Source organism: Barbatula barbatula, assembly GCF_947034865.1.
Source record: "Barbatula barbatula genome assembly, chromosome: 2".
In the NCBI taxonomy this organism is placed as follows: Eukaryota; Metazoa; Chordata; class Actinopteri; order Cypriniformes; family Nemacheilidae; genus Barbatula; species Barbatula barbatula.
In genome coordinates, this window is record NC_136767.1 from 13,925,861 (window position 1) to 13,948,810 (window position 22,950).

General features: G+C 37.9%; 2 protein-coding genes across 7 annotated transcripts in view; both read right to left on the minus strand.

Annotated features, from left to right (window-relative positions):
* The window catches only part of wdfy3 (WD repeat and FYVE domain containing 3), a 60,753-nt gene extending 43,110 nt beyond the window's left edge, over positions 1 to 17,643 (minus strand). For 2 of the 3 annotated variants that reach the window (XM_079479400.1, XM_079479399.1), the window contains exons 1-4: positions 17,491 to 17,643; positions 6,910 to 7,120; positions 5,376 to 5,499; positions 3,807 to 3,916 (exon numbers count right to left, since the gene is read on the minus strand). In XM_079479400.1, the coding sequence (XP_079335526.1) occupies positions 3,807 to 3,916; positions 5,376 to 5,499; positions 6,910 to 7,089 (414 nt within the window). In that variant the 5' untranslated portion in view covers positions 7,090 to 7,120; positions 17,491 to 17,643. Of the gene's footprint in view, positions 1 to 3,806; positions 3,917 to 5,375; positions 5,500 to 6,909; positions 7,121 to 17,490 lie in introns of those variants that run through there. The other variant, XM_079479401.1, reaches the window with a different exon arrangement.
* A 559-nt stretch (positions 17,644 to 18,202) lies between these two features.
* On the minus strand, positions 18,203 to 22,510 carry LOC306908073 (uncharacterized protein). Of its 4 annotated transcripts, none has more exons than XM_079480659.1 (9): positions 22,432 to 22,510; positions 21,803 to 21,841; positions 21,522 to 21,671; positions 21,324 to 21,444; positions 20,935 to 21,147; positions 20,752 to 20,835; positions 20,524 to 20,665; positions 20,093 to 20,255; positions 18,203 to 19,742 (listed from the first exon to the last, which is right to left on the minus strand). In XM_079480659.1, coding segments are annotated over exons 2-9 (1,113 nt in total). In that variant the 5' UTR covers positions 21,805 to 21,841; positions 22,432 to 22,510; the 3' UTR covers positions 18,203 to 19,504. The 4 variants fall into 4 exon arrangements, with proteins under 4 accessions (XP_079336785.1, XP_079336788.1, XP_079336786.1 ...); XM_079480662.1 differs by having other exon boundaries at positions 21,522 to 21,639; positions 22,432 to 22,487; XM_079480660.1 differs by having other exon boundaries at positions 22,356 to 22,461.
* Positions 22,511 to 22,950: the final 440 nt, after the last annotated feature.

Here is a 22,950-nt window from a genome sequence, read left to right on the forward strand (position 1 = left end):
GAAGCTTACAGAAAATACATATTAGTACATATAGTAGAGGCAGGAAAAAAAGAAATGATGACATATGTAGAATACATTATATTATTGCAGGTTTTCTCAGAACACTTCCATTGACAATACAAGCTGTACAAATGCACAATAATTTTCTGTTTATCAGCTGTCATTTCTTTAATCTGCCTAAAATCAACACTCTGTATGCAACCATACAAACATTAAACGATGAAAGATTTGAACGGCTGCTGCCAAAATACATCCACATATGGGAGAGGGATGATGTCATCGCTCGGCTCTAAAGGGGCTCAGGTGGATGTGATGCTGCAGGCGGGTCAGATCTTCACTCTCTCAACTGTGTGACATGCAGCCGTCACGGCTCAGACACTAATCACACCACATCCTGCTACTGATGCCAATGCAACACTGATGTAAGAGGATAAAATCCAATCGACTGGTTTTAAGAGTCAGGAAAAAGATAGGGTGGCAAATTATTCTCTCACACACACATACACTCTCACGCACTTATCTCTCCCTGAATCCGTATGCACAGGCTGCAACACAAAAACATGCCACAAAGGCTCAAAAACAGCCAAATCCAATATTATCACCCCAAAGTGGACGTTGAGATGTAGCCAAAGAATCCCAGCAGTGTTTGAAAGGCATAACAGCACTGTCACGCTCACTTTCTCACACAAATGACACAGCTGAAGCATATCTGCAGTTTCATTTCAGGAAGCACAGTATGGGTCTCAAACCACTTCTGTCAGGATAAAACTGACAAAAATAAAAAGAGCATTTTTAGAGAGTTTGGGTAAAGGCAGGTCACAGTGATAAAGCCTCCGACCACAGTATTTTATGGTCCATGTGTGAGAAATAGCAATCTCAGTGTGACCCAATGCATGAGATAAAGTCTCTGATATGGCAGAACCTGAAGGCTTGGAAAAGGTTCTGTGGTAGTATGCCTGAACGCTAAAGCAATCAAACAATCCAAAAGAACTACTTTAATCGTTATATTCTCCTCTGTCCTGTCATTCTATGGTAGGCGTTCACAAGAAAACGTTGACGTATGCACATTAGGTTGGGCAAAAAAATACAAGTCTTCCTCAAAATCAAAATCATCCGATATTTCACGAAGTTCAGCTTATATACAGCATGCATCAGCTCGTGAACACGGAGTTGCTCTTCCGAGTTGTCAGTCAGAATGCCGGCATCTGCCCCCACCGAATGTGCATGTGTCAAGGTGCTCTCGTGAACGCGCAGAGGAGAATATATAGGTCAAAGATTTTTAAAGCATTCTCGTGGCTTCAAAAATATTCAATTGAGCCACTATGAGTGGATGGACCAATTTAACAATGTCTTTAGTACTTTTGGCCTGGAAATCTCTCGGATGCCGGGAGCAACACTAGGGAGTTTTTCGACCCTAAATGAATCCCTCTAAACTTAATTTTGCTCAGTGATTTTTTTTTACCCAGTTGCATGAGCTTTTAGATCCTTTAGAACATGACAAAACATTTCTAGCATGTTTGGGAGACATAGTTTGTATGACCTTCTCAAGGAAAGCGTGTCTCATCCAACTATAGCATGAGGTTATGCCAGCAGAAAACATGGTCCTGGGTCAAGTGTACACGACATCTACAGCCGCTACATGATAATGTCAAAGGCAGGAAAATACCACCTGACCACTGGCGAATAAGAGCTGGAGGACTTCTCACAGACCAGCAATGCAAGTCTCTTCAGTGGGAAAAATGTTAAGACAAGAGAACGAGCGTCCGTGAGGGTGCAGTGGGAATGTTGAGCATGAAGAGCGTTCTTCTTATTAAGAGAAAAGAAAAGACTTTTGTTGATTCTGAGGGGCGGGGGGTGTTACCAGGAGCACTGCGTTTTGTCTCCAACTCGCAGCTTAGAATACAAACATATTTTACCCCTCAAAAACTCAAAAGTATCCTGCCTGAAATGATAGTGGTACATGTCCATGTAATACAAGCTCGTCCTGCAGATTACGGCAAACTCTCATAAATTGCAGGGCATGTATTTGAAGATGTCAGCTTTCTGTGTTGGTTTATTACAGTGCTCTTGGTTTCAAGACGAGAGCAGCATGAAGAAAAGCAGCATGATCAGATGAAAGTGTTTTGATTATATATTCTAAGTAAATGCAGGAGGAGAGAAAATAAAAACAGAGATTAAGTGTTTGTGAGAGAAAGAACACTCATTAGGGCACAGGAAATCTACACTTCTGCACTCGGTATTAGACCTGTGGGAAACAACAGACTTCAGAGAGATTAAAGTCTGTTGGCAAAACAACTAAATAATGACGTACCCCCTTTATGAAAACATGCAAATAAATAAACAACTTACTCATTTACACCATATTACTTTTTGGTACCATGTTATTTTTCTTTACCTTGGAGCATTTTGCTAAAACGAGATACATTTTTATGGGAACAGTACATATAACACATATAACTGCTTCATCGGACACGCATAACCGGCCCAAAGTAAACTTCCGGTCTGTATTTGTTAATTGGTCTGGCATGTGGCCAATAATGTACTGTAACTTTTTGTATTTTAATTAATTTGTATTGATTTATATTATTTATACAGTGTATAATGAATTTATATATAATTGTTTATATAGTATTAGATTAACAATTTGTTGAATTTTATTGTATGTTAATTTGTTACATTTCTCATTTAAGTTTAGCCGAGTAACGCTTCCTCTACTGGTAATCGAAAATAATACTGACCATACATACGTTTAACTTGCTAGCTAATGTAATTTACTTGTTATTTATTTCGCTTGTTATCTGAAATAATCTGGAGGGAGTTTCTTTGAAACCATCTATACATTCACCAACATCCTTTAGGAGTGCCTTTGACAACATCATACCCTTGTATTAGAGCAATCACCCAAGATATTGTTAACCATTTACAACCCTACAACCCAATGCAAAGTCAAGTTGTCTCCATCCAAAAGGTAACCATGTCTGTTATTTAATTTAACCGTTCAAGTGACCTAAAACATCAGTTATCCAGACTGACAGAAGATAATCTGGTCCACCACATCAAATGTTGGCAACACCTCCAAAGTGACCCTGAATAGTGGAAGTTCTTTGTTTTGGTCTACTCTATGTTGCTATGTCTTTTTGTGAAGCACTTTGGTCAGCCCTGTGGCTATATAAATAAAGTAAACTTAAAACTAAACTTGATCCATAGTCCTTTAACACATTGTAAGCTTGAACATTGGACAACCAGAGAAATTCAACCAATCAAGGTCGCCAAGCTATCCAGAAACAGTGAAAAAGGTTATGTGAAGTCTAGCCTGAAAGCATCTTTAAAACTATTGTTGGAGAAGCCATTTTTCACAAGAAGATAGATGGCATAGGTCAAGCCTCAAAAGCTCAATGGTCATGCCTGACAGCACAGTGATGGAAATGTCATCGTATCGGTCCACCTGGCTCAACAATCCCCCAGTAAAAGAATAGGGCAGTGTCCAGGTCAGACTAGAGATAAGGGGGTCTTATTCAGCTGCAAAAACACAAGGCACACGTCAACACCAGCTGCTTGATATTCAAGGAACAAATCTGTGGACAGGTGTCGACAGAGCAAACCTAGCATAGACGACAGTACGTTTTTAGTGTGGATAAGTGCTGAGGCTAGGACTTTTACTGCTGAGTCAATGAATCTATTTATAGATCTTGTTCCTTGCGCAAATCAAAATGATGAAATTATTCTCTGCTTATTTTTAGTTGCTGTACCTATATCAAGTGTTACATTTTATTTGTTGAATCTGGAGTGCATTAAACAACACAGACCTGTCCGGAGGAGGCCAGCAGGTTGATGGTGGTCAGGAGCATCCAGCCTCGGCTCGCCTCTTCGCTCTGGTTAACCTCCAGAAACTGCACAATGGCTCTGCTGGCGGCCTCTGTGGAAGGAGCACACACATAAACACAATCACTGACATGTTTGACAGTATGGATCAAATCCATTTTCACACGTCAGCTCGTGTGTGACTGGCCTCATCTGGGGAAGGACGCTGAGTCAATTAGAGGTGATGAAATGTAGACAGTAACAGATCTCTATTATCCATTGCTATATCAATTTGAGATGAGATACTCCAGCGAATTCATAAGGGAAAGGATTTTCGAATTTTCTACTCCAAAACAATATCAAATACAAGTAATTCTATAGAATATGTTTAATGTGGCTGAAGCGCATGTTTATTGTATCGTGACATGCTCAGTGTGTTGTTTATAAGTCTCTCAGCATATGCTGTACTGGTGCTTTCATCACCAAAAATAAACATAACTGTACATCATGTGCCAAGACAAGCTGCCAACACACTTCAGTGTGTCCACAGCAGAAAAATACGGGGACAATAAAACCTGGTTGACATCTCGGCTATGCAAACAAGAATATATCATGGTAATATTTATAAGCAAGCACGGGCTAAACCTGAGCAATTTAACATGAACACTTAAAATGTTAACACACTTAAGGGTGTGTTCACACTTCTCTTGTTTTTATTGGTCACGACCAAAATAGAAAAATGCATTTAATCCTGAGCGTTTTCGATCTACATACACCACAGGTCCCTTGCATGGAATTCACCATGTTGTATTTTACAGCAGTTGTAACCTAACAATCTGCCGAAGGAGATAACGTATTAACAAAAAGCGAAAACGTGATGGCATGTTTGTCCTGTGTCAGTTGTCGTAGTGCTTCGAAATATAGGTAGAGGGGTGGAGCGAGCCGTTTGTTGCTATTACCACTAGTTGCCACTTAAATCTATGTATTGCTCCTTTAATCCCACAGCTTTATTTTTGAGGTCTTCCACAAGCTTATCACACTAGCAGAGCAATCGCACCAGTAAGTTAAAATAGAACCAAAACGGCCAAGTGTGAACACACCCTTTGTTTAATATGCTAACACAGTGTTTCCCAATCAGGATTACATCTACACGACAGAGTTCTTAAGCAGATATTCAAGGAAGTTATACCATACAAATAATAAGGCAGTCAAAATATTAATATATGTAATTAGCAATATTTCATAAACATATGGCGCTTCAATAAAAATTCTGTGACTAACAAACAAGCTCAAAGTGTCTCATTAAAGAGAGCCGGACATTTTGGGGGTACCAACAGTTTATATTTGGTAAATGAATAACTGTAAAAATGTAAAAACACATTGAGTGTGATAAAACATTTGTGTTTTTCTTTGGTGAAGAACTGTAGGATACATACAAAACAGCTGGGAAATACTGTGCAAACATTCCTCTGACCTTTTACTTCAACTCACAATTATACAGACTGGAACATGTCTTTGTAATGCCTTACGGTTAAGAGCATATCTGGTGCATAAGTGCGCATATGATAAAGTACCTGTTGATTTATTGGACGCTCTCCGTCTGATCTCGGTCACCATCAGTCTGGACACCTGCGTGGTGAACTGCAGCAGGTCTGAGAACTTCTCGTGCATCGTACTCGATGGGGCGTTCCCAAAAACCTGGCAGACAGAGACATTGTTATACACACACACACATATCTACAAACCCCTTTCATGCAAACCTTTTCCCCCTCTGCATACACAAGGACCTGTAGGACTCATACTGAGATTAAATCAAGCATCACTCTCTTGATGTCTGAAGAGTCTTATGCTCAATTTTGGTGTTGTGTCAGTTCAGCGGAAAAAACACTGAACCAATCTTAGCACCATGATTTCTGGTTGCAGTAATATTTATTCTTTATAAATCATTGAATTAATATATAGATAACATTAACTGTTTATATATATATATATATATATATATATATATATATATATATATATATATATATATATAAATAAATATTTACTATAATTGTTTTCTGGTCAGAACGAATATCCATTGGTTAAAACCAACTACTAACATATCTTAGAATAATAATCATAACAAATATTCAGCTAGACAATAACTAAACCCTTGCTCCTATTTGTGCTTGTGGAATAATTTGGGTCTGAGCAGTTCAAAATTCTGTGTCAATCATGTTATAATACGCAACAATTTCAGAAGGTTTTATTACACCATTCATATAATAAAGCTTTGCACACCGAGTGTGGTAATCGATTTCAACAAGTCCTCGCCAAATGCATGCAGACTAGAGAAGGTCAGTGGCCTCTCATACACCATGATGAGCTGTTACTGATTTCCTCTACAATCTTTTTTGTGGCATAATTATGACCATCATGCACTTCACCAATCAGTGAGAGACCCTTGAATTCATAACGGCCATTACATTTTTTGTATTATTTACTGATCATTTTATGATTTTTCAAGTAAATGTGCCTGTCCCACACTTTTGAGTCGCAACAATGAAAAGCTGCTTTTATTATTATAGAAATGACAACATGAGCACATTGCAGATTAGGCCACCTCTCTACCTCACTCACAAGATCCCAAAAATATAAGGTGTCCTTATCAAACGGCTTAGTAATTGTGTACTTTGAACTACATTTTAAACATAAATATATATTACAGTTTAATTCAAGTACATTAAGATGCTAAGAGTCAAAACTAATGTAGAAAACATTGCTAGCTGCCAAATAGCTGCAATATTAGCAATAATAATGTAATTTCCGCAGGGGTTTTTATGTTGTAGAATCAAATCTACCCATAGTTTAAGTAACACCCATATGTATGTATGCTTCTTTGTAACATTTTACATTAAACTTCCACTCATTAACATAAATGCATTAGATTAAACATTTTTACACCATTTAGTATTTTTTAGTAATGTTAGTTCACACAATCGTTCATTAATTGTCTACTAACTAAGTGTGAAATGCTATTGTAAAACACCTTCTACATTCTTCTGTTTTAATCATGCAGGTTAAACGATGACGCTGTTTCTTTAAGTAATCCGTTATCGCTCTCACCCGGTTGAAGACAGGCAGCATCATGTAGAGTTTCTCTTCCTGCTCTTTCTGTGTCATATGGCGTGGTGGGTGGCAGAGCTCGGAGAAGAGGCGGCGCAGGTGCATGAGGCCCAGCGCATTGTCCTGCGGGCTGCACTCCTCCTGTCGTGGCCGGCCCATGATCCTCTTCACCATATTCATCTTTAGAGGCTTCTTGAGGCCAAAGCCCGCCCTGCGAGATCACACATACAGAGAGAAGGAAAGGAAATGAAAATGGGAGGGGGAAATAACAAGATGTCAGGGAAATTGATTGTCGATAGTGAAAGTCCACTTCTAATGTGACGTGATATTCTAGCATCAAGTTGCAGATCAAATTCAGTCGGTTTCTTTTTCAAACTGCAGAGTGCACAGCTTCTGCCCTTGTGTTCTTCACATGATAATTCTGCTGCAGAAACAGAAATACTGCTGGATAAACACGTAAAACAACGTTGAAATACTTTGTGGCATTTCGAGACATATTTCGTCTCTCATCTGTAGCAGATTTTAGACCATATTATTGTACTACTGTATATTACAGATATTATTTACTGTTAAAAATGGACTGCTTACCTGTCCAATGTAAATTCTTGAAAATGATTCTGTTAGCATTATTCTTTAAATTGATTCTTGTTTATATATCTGGCTAGTTAAAGGGATGGTTTAGGTCATCAAATATGTCATCATTTACTCAACCTCATATTGTTGCTAACCTGTAAAAATATGATATGTTCAGCCAAACACTAAAGAAGATCTTATCCCCCACTGACTCCTATAGTAGTTATTTTCCCTACTATGGCAGTAAATGGGGGATACGATCTGTTGGTTACTGACATTCTGTTTGGTCATCTTTCTTTGGCTCGGTTTCACAGACAAGACTTAAGGTTAGTCCCAGACTAAAATGAATGTGTGACCTGTCCAAACTGAATATAACTTATATTAGCCCAGCAATATCATAATATAACAGTGCCATTGTTTTGTCTCGAGATGAACACCAGTAATGTATTCTTCTAAAGTATTTTACATAAAGGTGACATAAATATCTTAATTCAATTAAGTCCTGACTTAAGCTAAGCCGTGTATGTGAAACCGGGCCTTAGTGTTCAGCAGAACAGACACATTTGTAAAGGTTTGGAACAACCGGAGGGGTAGTAATCATGACAAAATTTAGATTTTTGGGTGAACTATCCTTTTGGGCTAATAAACGAATAAAATTGTTAGTGGGTTGTTTTAATTCATGTTACAACCATTTTAACATTATTGTACCTTTATTGTCCTTTTTAATGACACTGATATTGGTGCCAATGCCATAATTATGACATTATGATGATGTCATAATGAGTGTGGGTGATGACATCACTCTTAATGATGTCATCGCCCACACTCATTATCACATCATCATGTATTATGACACAATCACTCATTATGACATTGTGAAGGTGAGGGTATCATCTGTAATGAGTAATGATGTCATGGCATAAGGCCATGCAGTGATGTCATAATGACCAGAAGTGATGTCATAATGAATAATGATTTACAGTCATATTGACTGGCAGTGATTTTATAATGAGTAATGTCAAAACAAACACAATATAATAAACACCACTGTTAATGTCATAATGAGTTAATGGTGATGCCATAATGAGAGCCAATGAAGTCACAATGAGTACGAAGGAAATAAAACTAAAACATTTTCACAAACAATTAGCTTTTACAGGGTTTGTACGTAATAATTGCAAGTCTTCTATTTACTTCTCTAGACACAGGTTATGCAGGAGAAATACATTTACACTGGATCTCAATCTTTTTGATTTCAAGGTTGGAGGTTGTCTTAGAAAATAAAAAGAGGAAAACAGGAATAAGCCAGTAGTACAGTAGTTGTCAAGACAAAATTTGTGGCGCTAAGAGTAAACCAAACATATACTGACTTTGGTAACAGGGTGACCCAGATGACTGTCCCCACAATTGGAATGGTTAATAAATTATTACTGTACAAAAACAGTGCTTCCTTCAGTTCTGCTCAAATGTTGAAAGAGGTGCTTTATTTTAACTGACTAGGTAATGACTCCAAAGTGCAAAACTTTGGGCAGAATAACAGTATCTTAAGCACACAAAATCTTTTGAGCATATGGGCAAAACAAGGCAACACATCTCATTGACATTTACTTGAGCTGGTGCAGGGCTACAAAAATGAATGTTTCAGCAAACAGCCCAACATCTGTGGGTGGAAAGAGATTCCTCAAGAACAAACGGCAGACAGCTACAGCCAATGAGAATGTCAGGAACACTTTGAGAACCAAGAGATGACCACAAGACTGCATCCTTCCAAAAATATCGGCGTTGAACCCAGGTTCCTGAATTTTGGGTTTATTATTATTTCAACAAACTGTAACTTAATTTTGAGTCACGGCATAAGCACAAAATGTCTGCCAAGTCTTAAAGCAAATTTATAAATCTAAATAATCCAAAAATAGCTGCAATGATCCTAAATTGTTTGTTCGACCAAACATAATACACTAGAAAACTTAAAGTGGAGACACCACACATGGCCTGCATAACCAAAACAACTGCACAGCAGCATTTCCCATACAATGCATTTACTTGGGCGGTCTGCCCAGGTATATCCTGGCTGCCTAAGTACATTTGGCGTCACATTTTTTTTATCCATCCGTACTAATGACAATATCTGTGATTGAATAAATAGTGGATAAACAGCGCTTCCGCGTCTTCTCTCCTTCCTGACTTGTTTGAGTGTATGGGGTCAGAAGAACTGTTGCATTATTCGGAATAAATAAACTATGATCCGCAAATAAATATAGAGAGTTTCACCAAAAAAAGTTTAATCCACATATGCACAAAAAGGGAACCATAAATATATGTTAGACGCTTTCTTTACATTTGTGCATTTGGAAATATTTTTAACATCAAGGCGTGCGCACAATCCACAAATAGGTGGACTCCGCCCACTATCTACGCAAGCCAATCGGGTAACATCCGCTTTAGTTGACCAATAGGGCACGTTCTAACTCACGTCTTTGCAAGATCTCTCAAGCTCCATCAGGTTGGATGGGGAGCGTTGGTGCACAGCGATTTTCAGATCTCTCCAGAGATGTTTAATCGGGTTCAAGTCTGGGCTCTGGCTGCGCCACTCAAGGACATTCACATTGTTGTCCTGTAGCCACTCCTTTGTTATCTTGGCTGTGTGCGTAGGGTCATTGTCCTGTTGGAAGATGAATGCTGGAGCTCTGTCAGAGTGACCACCAGGTTCTTGGTCACCTCCCTGACTAAGGCCCTTGTCACCCGATAGCTCTAGGAAGAGTTCTGATGGTTTCCAAATCGTGTCCAATCAGCTGAATTTACCACAGGTGGATATATTTTTAATTTGCAAATCTAATTGTATTTATTTGTGGATTCCATTTCTTTCTGTGGACCGTACATGATATAACATATAATTGTGGTTCGCTTTTTGTGCATATGGGGATTTAAAAAATGTTTGTGAAACTCTCTACATTTATTTGCGAATCATAGTTTATTTATTTAGAATAATGCACCAATTCTGACCCCATATGAGTGGAGCCTGGCCGCGTTCGCATGCACTCTCTCTTCCAATGAGCGCCGTGTGTGCGAGCCCTCGGAATCTCGTATTTAATCATCACTTGCATTTAAAATCAAAGAAGCGTTTGTAATAAAGCAACAAATTAGCGAGAAGGGAAAACGGCATATAGCGCTCTTTAATGTAGATTGTACTGTATTGTGAGTTTGTCCGATGATGTTGCATTTATAAATCAGAATTTTTGCAGTGTTTAAGGGACTGATGGCATCCCATTGTAAAAAACAGCCATGTTCAGACTTGACATTATAGTCCGATGGAGTTAACAGTGTTTTCAAAAAACGTCCTTAGCGCTTTTTTAAACACCAGGGCCTGCAGGTGTCTTTAGGCTGAAAAAGCTCGGCCGAAACACCCGTTGGAGGATAGTTTTGTATAAATGTAAGTCTTTCAACAACTTCTGATTACATTTCAACCTAGAAATTAATATTGTAGTTTTTAAATATGTGATTAGTTATTGCAAAGACGCTCTCGGTTTATAATTTCAATACACTTCCCTTACGTTGCCTTTGTTTTGGCTGCTATTTGTAACCAAACGTCTTGTCAAAAAATGAGGGCACAAATATGCTAATTAGTTTGTGACGTCACCGGCGCCACAAATTCCAAAGGGAAACATTGGCTCAGCATTTATTTTATTTGGCCTACAGCGAATTGTGATTTTGCAACCTTATTATTTTATTACATCACTTGTACACCGAGGCACCGTCCCCAACCTTCATTTAGAATTTTCAAACTAATAAATCACTTTTAGTTAAAGACCAAACTACAGTTGCGTGCATGAACGCGGCTGCTGCATTCAGCGTAAGCGGAACAAGTGTCGCAGCAAAGATCTGCAGCAGGAGTTAGATTTTATTCATCATGTGAGAAGAGTGAAGTGCTGACTGAAGTGCAGATGGTGGTGGCTTTCTGTCAAAGAACTAGTAGAATATGTAAGCACTGTCATCAAGAGCCGGCTACATTTAAGTTTCCTGTTTTTCTTATTTTGAAAAAGCTGGTGTTCGTTTCGTACTCCCTTTCTTATTAATTTCTTATTTGTTTTTTTGCACAGTGTGTGCCATGATAACTTGTTTTGTTAATACAGGCCACATATTTCACATAGTTTATTTTCGTCACACAAAATTGTTTTTTATTTTAAGATTGATTTACCCTCATGTCATTCCAAACCTGTATGATTTTATTCTACAAAACAAAATATATTTTGAAAAAACAACATTGCCCCCGAAACCCCTACAGACTTCTACTGTATGGACACAAAACCACTGAGACATTTCTTAAATATCTTCTGTTGTGTTGCACAGAAGAAAGACTCATATACTTTGTAGTTCTTTGAAATGTTTATTTGTAGGTAAATTACCCCTTGGCCATTTAGATTACATCTTACTAGCCTGAGGATTGAAACAAAGACTGTTTCAAAACAGTTTACATCTTACATCTGTTTCAAAAATGTAAATCTGATCTATTTGTCATTTCTGAACGCATCATCCTTGGGACACAGAGAGGCAGATTTGATGTAAATTGAGAGTAAGCTCACTGGAACAAGAAATCTTCAGTAAAATGTGGCTAAGCTTTTTACGCTTTAAGTCTTTCATGGCATTTCTTAGAGAGCTGCCAACTCCAATGACTGTCTGAGAAAGCAAAGTAAGCTCCAAAGGCCTGTTTGAGAAAAAAGCATAGCTTCAGCCTCCTCAAAGCTTTTCAAAGTCTCTTAGGAATGCTGAGTGACGTAAAGACAAAAACTTCAGATCTCTGTCACTGTTGTGGGTGACGGAACTGTTGACTGCCCAAGTTAACAAGAGGCTGCAGTGTAAGTTACATCAATATGAAACAGCCCACTGGACTCCAGGACAGACATGAACTTCATAGCTCTTCAAATATTCATTAACTTCAAGTCTCCCTGACCTAAATTTTTGCCTGTTGACATGAACTGTTTATTTTTTGTTTTAAACAGATTTATAATCTGACATTGTTCACCAATAGCTTTACTTCAGAGTACCCATCTTTTGTTGAGGTACCCAAATATAAAACATAGCAAATTTAAAATGTTGTTTACTAAAATCTGTTAACAAAACATTGCCTGATATCAAAATATATGTACATTAAAAAAATGTGAGAATTGTAAACAATATTTTGTTTTATTTTTAAAGTAATTTTTTTAGTTCAAAAGCTCTGCTCAACTAGGAAATGTTTTTTTGGAAGAATGTACAATTTCAAGGTTACATACCAGCCAGTGCATTTGCATTAAACACAAAGCTTGACCAGTCACCACAGACCGCGTCAAATCAACGCTCAGTGGCTCGCCATACACGCACCAGTCGCTCGTGAATATGTTTCTGAAGGAAAGTTAAGTACTTTCTAAATCAGTTGATAATAAATATAAATTCTTAATGTTTTAACGTTATCTGTTTGTAGACGTTTTGTCTTTAAGTGTCAAACACTAACATTAGATGAAAATGTGTGAGAGATATCATCTATATGGGGGACAATTTCCTTCTCCCGTTCATTACTCAACCTTAAGTGAGGCGAGACTATAATAATAAAAGTTATAGTTTAATATTCCCTGCACTTTTTTATTAGTGAATTATTTGTTATCTGTTATAATTTTGACTTGTTATTTGCTGAAACGAAGGGTTTTGTTTAGTGAACGCGCTCTCTGACTGAAACTGGCAAATTTTCCCATCATAAACAGATTAGTATTAACCTGGAAACGATTATTCATTTGTAATAATTGCAAAGGTTGTCTATTATCTTAATCCCGTGCGAATCGGCCATGTCTGTCATTTGAAAAGCAAAAATTCCCCCACCATGTTACCATATCGCTGAACACAGAGTCGGCATCGAAACAGACCGAGGTGATCCTCGGAACGTGCTCACTGGTCTCAAACGCTGACAGGTGCGGTCATATCATTATACCATACAACAAACTTATTTAAAGACAAACTATACGTATTGCCTCGTCATCATATCTGAGAAACTAGTCCGTACATCGGAGTAAAGTCTCAGGCTTCACTTGTCCTGTGTGAAACTGGAGGTCACGAGGTTTCCTCCTTCCGAAATTCTTTCAGGTGTTGGAGAAGGAAGATGCTAAAACATTCTTCAGCAGGAAACCAAGGCAATCGTCATCATTAGAGATGTACAAGCTGTACCCAAAGACATTGGCATCATACTTGAGGGACAATAAAGGCTGTTGTTTTCTAAGGTCAATGTTCGCCAGATCTCAGAATTAAAAGATCTGACACTTAATAGGAATCATGTTTTATTAAATCCATAACTTTGTTTAAAGAAAATAATAAAGCAAATAAGTTCTAATACATATTTCCTAAATGAGAAACAATTGTTACATTGAATCTATATCTATTTGATTTGAGAAAACAAACAGTAAAGAACAGTATAGTTTTGTGCCAGGTTTTATAAAATAGAAATCTTAGAAAATAAATTTCTCTAAATAATATTAAGTTATAAAATATAGATGTGAATCCTTACCCACTAAGGATCACATTTATATTTCCTTGGCATATTTTTTGAAGAGGCATACAAAATGGCTTACAAGAAACTAAATGCACTCCTTAATATGTATTGTAGATTCATTGAAGACCTTTAGATTTTTATTTACTCATTAAAGGCACCATATGTAAATTTGGATCGCTAGATGATGAACTTTCGAAACAACAACAACAACAAAGGCAGCGCTTAATGACGTTATGCAGGAGTGGAATGATAGGAGACGTCGGTTTCACCATCCAGAGGCACATGGAGATTTTTTACACATTGTGCCTTTAAAATGTAATTAATTTAATGTAAATCCTTCAGATTTGCAATTAAACTTTATTAATCAAACACTACTAAAAGTAGCAAACCCCCAAACTGTACCACGACAGTTCACAATACAGGAAGCATATCAATACAATTACACAAGATTTATGATCATGTATGACTATACAATGGTAAACCATGTGAAAATATGCTCTATCAGTCAAAAGAATTTCCTCTGTCAGGTCATTGTGCCGAATGCGTCAGCATTTAATGAAGACCTTGTGTTCAAACATGTCCTAACTTGATTTACAAACAACAGCAAGAAATAATACACTTAAAGTCTTCAACAATGACAAAAAAATCCGATAAATGACGACTAGGATATAATTTCCCCCTACAGTGTCTGACGCAAGACTTCCATTATTTCTAGAAATGAGCGAGGCCAGATATCTAACCTTATTTTTGCATATGACTCTCACAGCAATCTCTTGTTGCTTCGCTTTATCAGGAGGAACGGCGCCATCGTTTCACTGTAGCTCTGCCATCTGTCATTTGCAAACTCATCTGCTCTACCTTTAATGTTCTTTAATTTCATCAAAACAACCATCAGCCTGCATAAAATCTCACATGCCAGCCGAATTCGCAAAAACTCTCAGCAATGCACCGCCTGACACTGTTAAAAGACAAGAAGTCATTTCAAGACCACCGTTGCAGCAAATCAACCCATGACACAAAGCTACAAACCGTAAACAAATGCCTTGTCACCATAGAGACACGATGATCATGTTTTTTCCATACCTGCTGTTCTCTCTGTGCTCCGCAAGCATCCCTTGTTGTTACTAACGCGATTTCGATCCAAAGATAGTGGAGAAAATAAACGTTCCTATTCTGTGCTGCTCGACATGAAAAAAAGACAAACCCTTTATAGGATGCTGTAGGAGTGAGCTCAATTCACACTACTCGCTGGCACTGCCAGGAGACCTGTGCACCAAAGAGCCAAGCAGCCTGCAGGGACTGGCACAGCTGATCCTCCCTGTCACCAGCTCTACCACGTGGCTGGCTACACCATGGGGGGATGGCCAGTGTCACACCAGGAGATACCATATTGGAAGTGTGGGGGGAGAGGCTTTATCGATAACATTCAACAAGCAGGTGGTGGTTATACAACGATTACAGAGTAATATGAAAAATCAACAGGTCTAGTAGTCATTCTCTAATCTCCATCGGAGACATTTTGAAAAGAGGAAGCAAGTCATCTGATTTACAGGATATATACAGTCTCTACTAACTGTGGTCTGGAACAAAAGGTAAAAGCCTACTTAACACAGACTATCCAATTCCATCTACACTGCAATACAAATGTACAAGAAAATCAGGAATAAAGATCTCAACAGCGATTTTTCATGCTTAAGAGTTGACATACGATGTTTAAAGGGATAGTTCACCCAGAAATAAACATTCTATCATCATTTGCTCTTTCAAGTAGTTCTAAATCAGTAGATATGTATTTATTCATTTGAAAACAGAGAAAGATATTTGGAAGACTGCTGATAACCAAACTGTTCTTGGACCCCATTGACTACCATAGTAGGAAAAATTTATTTGTTCTGTTGAACACAAAGGAAGATATTTAGAAGAATCTAGAACAACAAGCAGTTCTGGGACGCTTGACTACCATCGTCATTTTTCCAACTATGGTAGTAAATTGGGTCCAAAAACTGTTTGGCTACAAGCATTCATCTAAATATCTTTCTGTGTTCAACCAAACACAGAAATGTATACAGGCTTGGAACAACTAGAAAGGGAGTAACTCATGACCAAACTTTTATTTTTGGGTGAACTATCCCTTACACAAATATATAAAGGGTCTTCCTGTCCAAGTACAGGAAGCATTAAACAGGCCAGTTAAACAACAATGGCGCAAACCAAAGGATAAAAAGGATCACAGAGAATACTTAATAAGACAAGAAAAAATGAAGACATGAAATCAAAACCAGTCTGCATACTCTGCAATGACACAATTGATTCCAAATAAGAGAAACAGAGATCTAATATTTAACCACATGACACATCTCTAATAGCATTCAACCCTGAAAGAAAATACTTCACCTTAAGTTATTTACAAATGTGAGTCAAAAATGTCACACAGTCAACACTGATAATTAAAAGCCTGTATTGTGTAAAACATCACATGAAATGTGTGACTTAGTTCCGGCGTGACTCACTGTCTTAAGATTATATACAGACACATAATGACACTCCAGATGCAATCAATTCAATCAATTACTTGCATTATTCAACCAGTTATTTATTGTTTATACCATAAAGCCACGAGTGTAGTTTGTGTCTTTAATTTTTGCAAAAGGTAGCCTGTATATGCTTATAAAAAGTCAAAACACATATGCAATGGCATACAAGCAAGCAGTCTGGGCGTGCTGAGGCCACACACAGCTGTTCTCGAGTCCTCGACCTCTCACCTGGAGCAGCTGTCCACCACATCACCATCACACAATGTTCTTATCAATCACTACAATATCATCATACACGACATTACTGGAATGTTTTAGTCTGACTTTGTCGTTAACGGTTGTAATGTTATTCGGGAATTATCGATAAAGGCTAAAACCACAGTTCCGCATTAAAAATGACCACACACACACACACACAAAAACAAAAACGTGGTGAAGACTAACATACACGAATCCACATAAGAAAATTCACGATTTTACGCAAGTTACATGAACAGAAATCACCAATAAACACTGTCGCGAGTGAAGCGACATCTCCAGTGACAGTAATCGCTCGCACACAAATATCTCTCCAGTTAACCTCAAAAATATGTATTTCCATAACAAATATTACCTAACTCCAGGGCTGTAGTGTTAACGATGGCATCTGTGTGTATTTCCCCCCGCATGAAGGATTATTTGCCTGCAGCTAACAAGCTAGCGGTGTCTCCATACCCTAGCCGCAGCAGCAAGAGCAGCTAGCCCGGCTACACACTATACACGTCCGACTGTGCGTTTCATCTTCAGACACTGACTGCACGGAGCGTCGTTTACTTTAGCTGAGCAACATATTGACGTGTTAAAATAAATGTACATACACGAAGCTGTATTGAATAGCAAGGAGACTAGCGCCAGTGGGCAGTGTGTGTATATGCGTGATTTGCATGTCTCCTGTGTATCCGCATATCCATGAGAACTCACCAGACCAGCCTGTGTGTTCAGCTTCAGCGAGAACCGCTTTATAGAGACCCTCTCGCGCTATGTCCGTCCATGTTTCACGGGTGCCTTCCGAAGCGCTCACTGTTTCTGTTAGACCCGCTAGCTAGTGGCCATGTTTAATCCCCGACATCCCAAATCAACACAAGCTTGAGCTCGTCCCTGCTCCAGCGCTACTTCATCTCAGCGGTGTGGGAGACGCTGCCTCACGGTGCTCGCCGAAATACTTAAAAAGTATAGTAAACGTCGACACCTGCTGGCCATACACGTGCACTGGTACAGTGCGGTTTAAAGGTGAACTATTCTTCCATTCTGGTGATAAAACAGGAGGACGATGTCTCAGTACTAAGACGATTTAAGAAGGGTTAGTTTAAGTGACATTCGATCCATTCATCATCTATATTCCGCTTATCCCTGTGTTTCACATCCAGGGGACTGGGGCTCACAACCGTTTCAAGCACAGTCTGGTTACATGTTTCCACGCTAGCCTAGTTCGACACGACACGATCACAAACTGTTCACGGCACGGACCGTCCTGAATCGTGCCAGTGGATGCGCGCAGAGGCGTTACGGCTCAGTCTCTTATGTTACCAAGGCAGCGCGTGACGAGTCTGTGTTTACATTCTAAAAATGTCATTTATCAGCCCTGCGGTCGAACTGGAGTGGAACGATTAAGCAAAGAGGACGATTAGGCAAAATAATTTGACAGTTTTTATTAAAATAACCTAAAACAACTACACTGGTACAAATTGCTTAGTATTTGACTATTTGTATTACTCATAAATACTTTCTGCTTAAAAGGGTCCGTTTCTCGAGAATAGTGAAGCAATGTAGTCAGTGTGGGGCAATGCGTATATGAAATATTTGTTTACCAATACAGAAAACCGAACCGTCTGTTTATATTTTCCTAAAGCCGTGTTAATAGGGTCTACACATCAGAAATACGTCAGTTGCGCATATTTATTTCCCCTTTTCAAAATAGAAATCAAGACACCATTTTTGAGAGACTGCACTTTGTAGGATCTTTACTACTTTGCTGGATTTTAGTGAATTAAAATATACACAAACCAGAAGCAACAATAGCCAACAAATGGAGAAGGGGGGAGGAATTATGAGGAATGTGGTCGTCGTGTGAGAAATCTGAAAGCAGCCTGACTATGGTTAATCATACTCAAAAAATATAAAAACGCTTAAGACTAAGAAAGACATCTGATCTATCAGTACAGTGAAAATATTGTTTCTTCATGGTAAGGTTGACCTTTGAATGGAAGTTCACTGTGCTATTCGTGATGTTGCAGTCAATTTAACTCGAAATTCCATAAAGCCTATGCCATGACACTGTAGCATTTCCCCTATAGAGTGAAAAGGCTATACAATTTAATAATTGAACTCCAAATAACATTAAAGCATTTATCCTGACACTGTAACAGTATACCTATAAAGTGAATAGGTTATATGTTGAATAAAGTTAATGTAAGGTTAATTAATAATAATGTTAATGTTGTGGTCAACCACATTCCCTAAATAAAACAGCTGTGAGCTCATATTATTGACAATAACTGATTCTGTATCTTGGGGCCCAAACCAATGTACAAATTCTGTATTTTAGGAGTACCATACTTTTTAACTCCTACACGAGTAAGGTAAGACAAAGCAAGGTAAGACACCGGTTTCACTCATGTTACAGTTTCCATTGGGATATTCAGTACAGTATATTTATCCTTACTGTTCTCTTATTTTACAATTAATTAAACATTAAATGTTTTTGAGTTGAATTTATTATCTGGAAGATAACAAGCACATATGTTTTACCATCTTTTACAAAGGAGTATTGAGCATGTGTTTTAAATGAAGCGTAAATACTGCATCTGGCTGAAAATTAAACATTTAAATGTAAACTTACAATACCACAATAATAAAAACAAGTTCTCTAAATAATAATTAATGTTTGGCAAATTTAAAATGACTACAATGTTAAAATAACTTGATGACTACAATATTATGCCACATAACCCTGAAATTTACTGTACTCGTGTTTAATACAGCCAAAAACAGTGTGGTAAAAGTGCCTGTCTGGTGCCATAAGATCAGTGACCATCTCAGTATGGTTCATTTTAGGTATGAGATTAAGAGACATCCTGATAGAAAGAGATGTGAGGAGGTCAGACAATCTCACTGATGACTCCACCGGTACTATGATGTCACTGGTTCCATGGAGTAATGCCACTGGTGGAACTCTGCACAAAATCATAACAAACACAGATGTTAAGTGTTTACTACAAGCCGTACAATTGTATATTGTACACGTCTGTGTTTTCTTCAGTCAAAGCAGTGTATTGTTCTGGCCTTCGTACTTGCTCAATTTTAATCAAAAAGCATCTTCACCCAATAGCCTTGCTGCATTGTGCATCTTTTTGTAAGAAATCTTAAAAACTGCATTAATAATTTGCAAACAAGCTGTAACTTCTACTTGCTGACCAACAATGAGAGTACAATACTAACCAGATATAACCATCCACTCAGATAAACAATATACTGTACACATATAGTGACCGTGTAGAGATTAGCAATGATGTGAATGTCATACCGTTTTAACTGATCCTCATTCAGTTTCTTCAGTAATGATGTCGGCGAGTAATAATCAAAGTTCTCCAGACCACCCATAGCTTTGTGCATTGTTGACACGTATTCAACACCCCGCATTTTCTCATGTTTATAATGATCCATTATATTGTATACTCCACTCAGACCTGTTACAAAATCAATAATCACAAAATGACTGAAATTCATTCACAAGCTGGCACACAGCAATCACTATGCTACAAGAAATAAGTTTACATTTATGCATTTGGCAGATGCTTTTATCAAAAGCGACTAACATTGCATTGCACTATACATTTGTTTCTGAATATGTGCAATCCCTTGGGATCGAACCCACTTCATTGGCGTTGTAAGCACCATGCTGTGACCACTGAGCCACAGGAAATACAGTGTAATAACAAAAATATGGTGGCTTACCAATATTTCCTTTAATGGCAGATACAAGTTCTCTCTGTTTATGGGCCTCAATGAATAGCTCTTCTGCACTGTTCACAAGAAACAACGTGGTAAGGGCACACAGATGAGCCCCGGCAGAATGACCCATTAATACTATGTTGTCCTGTTTAAAAAACAATCAGAATTAAAAGTACTTTGCTGCTAAAAATATTTACATACACTTTCCTAGACTTGACTTGACACACTTACTTTGTCAAGATTGAACGTTTGGCCCCTTTCTCTCACCCACAGCAAACTATCACAAATGTCTTGAACCATATTTAGAACATTTCCCTGAAAACACAAAACGTATTGCACATTTCAACTATGTCAGTTTAAAAATAATCTTTATAACACTATATATACTATATAGAAAGATCACAAATGGCTCACCTTTGGATATATAGAATAATCCGGACAAATTACAGAGGCATTAAGTTCTTTTGCCATTTGTAGGGCTAAAAGACAATAAATGGATCTTTCTCCTGAGCCCCACGCACCTCCATACACAAATATAACCACCGGTACAGGAGCGGCATCAGAATTGTCCAGACTTGGCGAATAGTATAAATCTAGTTTGTTACCTCGCCGACCAAAGGTGATACCCTAAGAAGGAAGGTGGTATACCATGTATTTAGTAACTGAATTTATAACCTTCGAATATTAAAATTTCTGTTCAATAAGTCTAGTCTAAAAATGATCAATTTAAAGAAAATGTATCTTTGACAACACCAACCACATGTTGTTATTAACATTAACAACAAATAAATAAACAAATTTACTTTCACATAGTGCTTGCTATTTTTGTCATCTTTGTACCACAATTTCCACTGAAAGTACAGTTTCCCATATTGCAGATACTTCAGCATTTCTAGCACGGCTCTTGTCAAACAGTATATGCGTCTGCAGGAAAGTGATAAGATTAGAAAAAAAACACAAGTAAAACCATAAAAGTACTTTAAATCGATTCATGCAGTCACCTTGGTTTGAGAGCCTCTGTATACTTTTGGTACCCAGGTTTATTGGGCCAGCCATAAAGCCACTGGGCAACCAGAGAGATGCTATAAGGGAGTCCCACAAATAAGGCCCCTGCTACCACTGGAAGAGAGAAAAAGCACTTCAACCCAATCCTGTAATGAAAAGAAAAGCTCTTTAGAAGTACACAGTGTATCTCTCATGCTGTATATAATGGGCAAACATTATTAATAGTATTGACAAATTAATAGTTACAAATATGTCATGATTTTAATATCACACTTACATTGTTTTTATGGCAGTTGCTGGTGATCAGATTTCATACCTAGGGTAGCAAAATGATATAGATTATTAAATACCAAGAAAATCTTGCTTTTTCTGACATTTGTGTTACACAATTAGATACACATGGAGCCACAGCATAATCCTTTTTTCAAATCAATAGTCAAAATTGTATAATGACCTATTTCTTCATTAAAAACGATTCATGGATTAAGATGACTTCATCTCGTTTACAGGCGACATAGACTTTGAACACTGCGTATGATGTCAACGTCGCCGCCTAAGACAAAGCTACGCTTTCTCACTACGCGTTTTATAAGCGGACAGTCCATTTTAACAGTTATATTTCAATACGACTGACTCAAATGTATAAAATATGATTATGTCGAGGGTGATATTTCTAAACACATGAGGTCTTCTGAAAGTTAGCTTCTGAATGTGTCTGCAGCACGGATGTCTTCCTTTAAAACTCAAGTCAAACATAAAAGGTTTACGAGGATTGACAAGGAAGCAAATGTGCATTTAAAGAAAAGCAGTTTCTCGATTTATCTACGTACCAAAATGAATACTCAGTAAAAACCAGTGATGCTAAGACTACATTACGTAAAGGGAGATCGCCTGCAGATGACATACCAGTGTCCTGTATCTCTGTCTGCGCACTGCATGCGTGCACGGCCCCAGCTTCCTGTAGCAGGCTGCTGCCTTTCCTATTGGTTCGTTGGCTCAATTGGGCGGGACAAGACGCATGTGAACGCGCAACGTCATTTAACAGTATTTACATCAAATCATGTTTTACTTTAACACGAAAGCACAAATAACATGTACAATTAGCACGGCCCATACACTTTTCAATATAGGCCTAACTGATTCACAGATTAATTTTTGTGTAATGCGTTCTACTGTTTTTATTCATTTATCCTTTGTAATGTTCTTTTGTCTTGTTTGTTTGTTTGTTTGTTTTGAGCCATGACACTGTTCTTGTGTTTCTTTTCTCTCTTTATTAATTTGACCGTTTACTTAATCAATGTTAGGCTATGTTTATGTTGTTCAATAAAGCATTAAACAATCTCTCTTTTATTTAAGCCATTTAAGAGGATTTACAAAACATCTATATTCTATTCATTTATTCGAAGACGTTTTTATCCAGGTAAT

Excerpts from the sequence above, each read along its gene's own strand:
- LOC306908073 (XM_079480659.1), bottom strand. Across the intron at positions 20,836-20,934 it reads ATTATTCTATATATCCAAAG|GGAAATGTTCTAAATATGGT; the intron begins GTGAGCCATTTG and ends TTGTGTTTTCAG. Across the intron at positions 20,666-20,751 it reads AAACGTTCAATCTTGACAAA|GACAACATAGTATTAATGGG; the intron begins GTAAGTGTGTCA and ends TTTTTTAAACAG.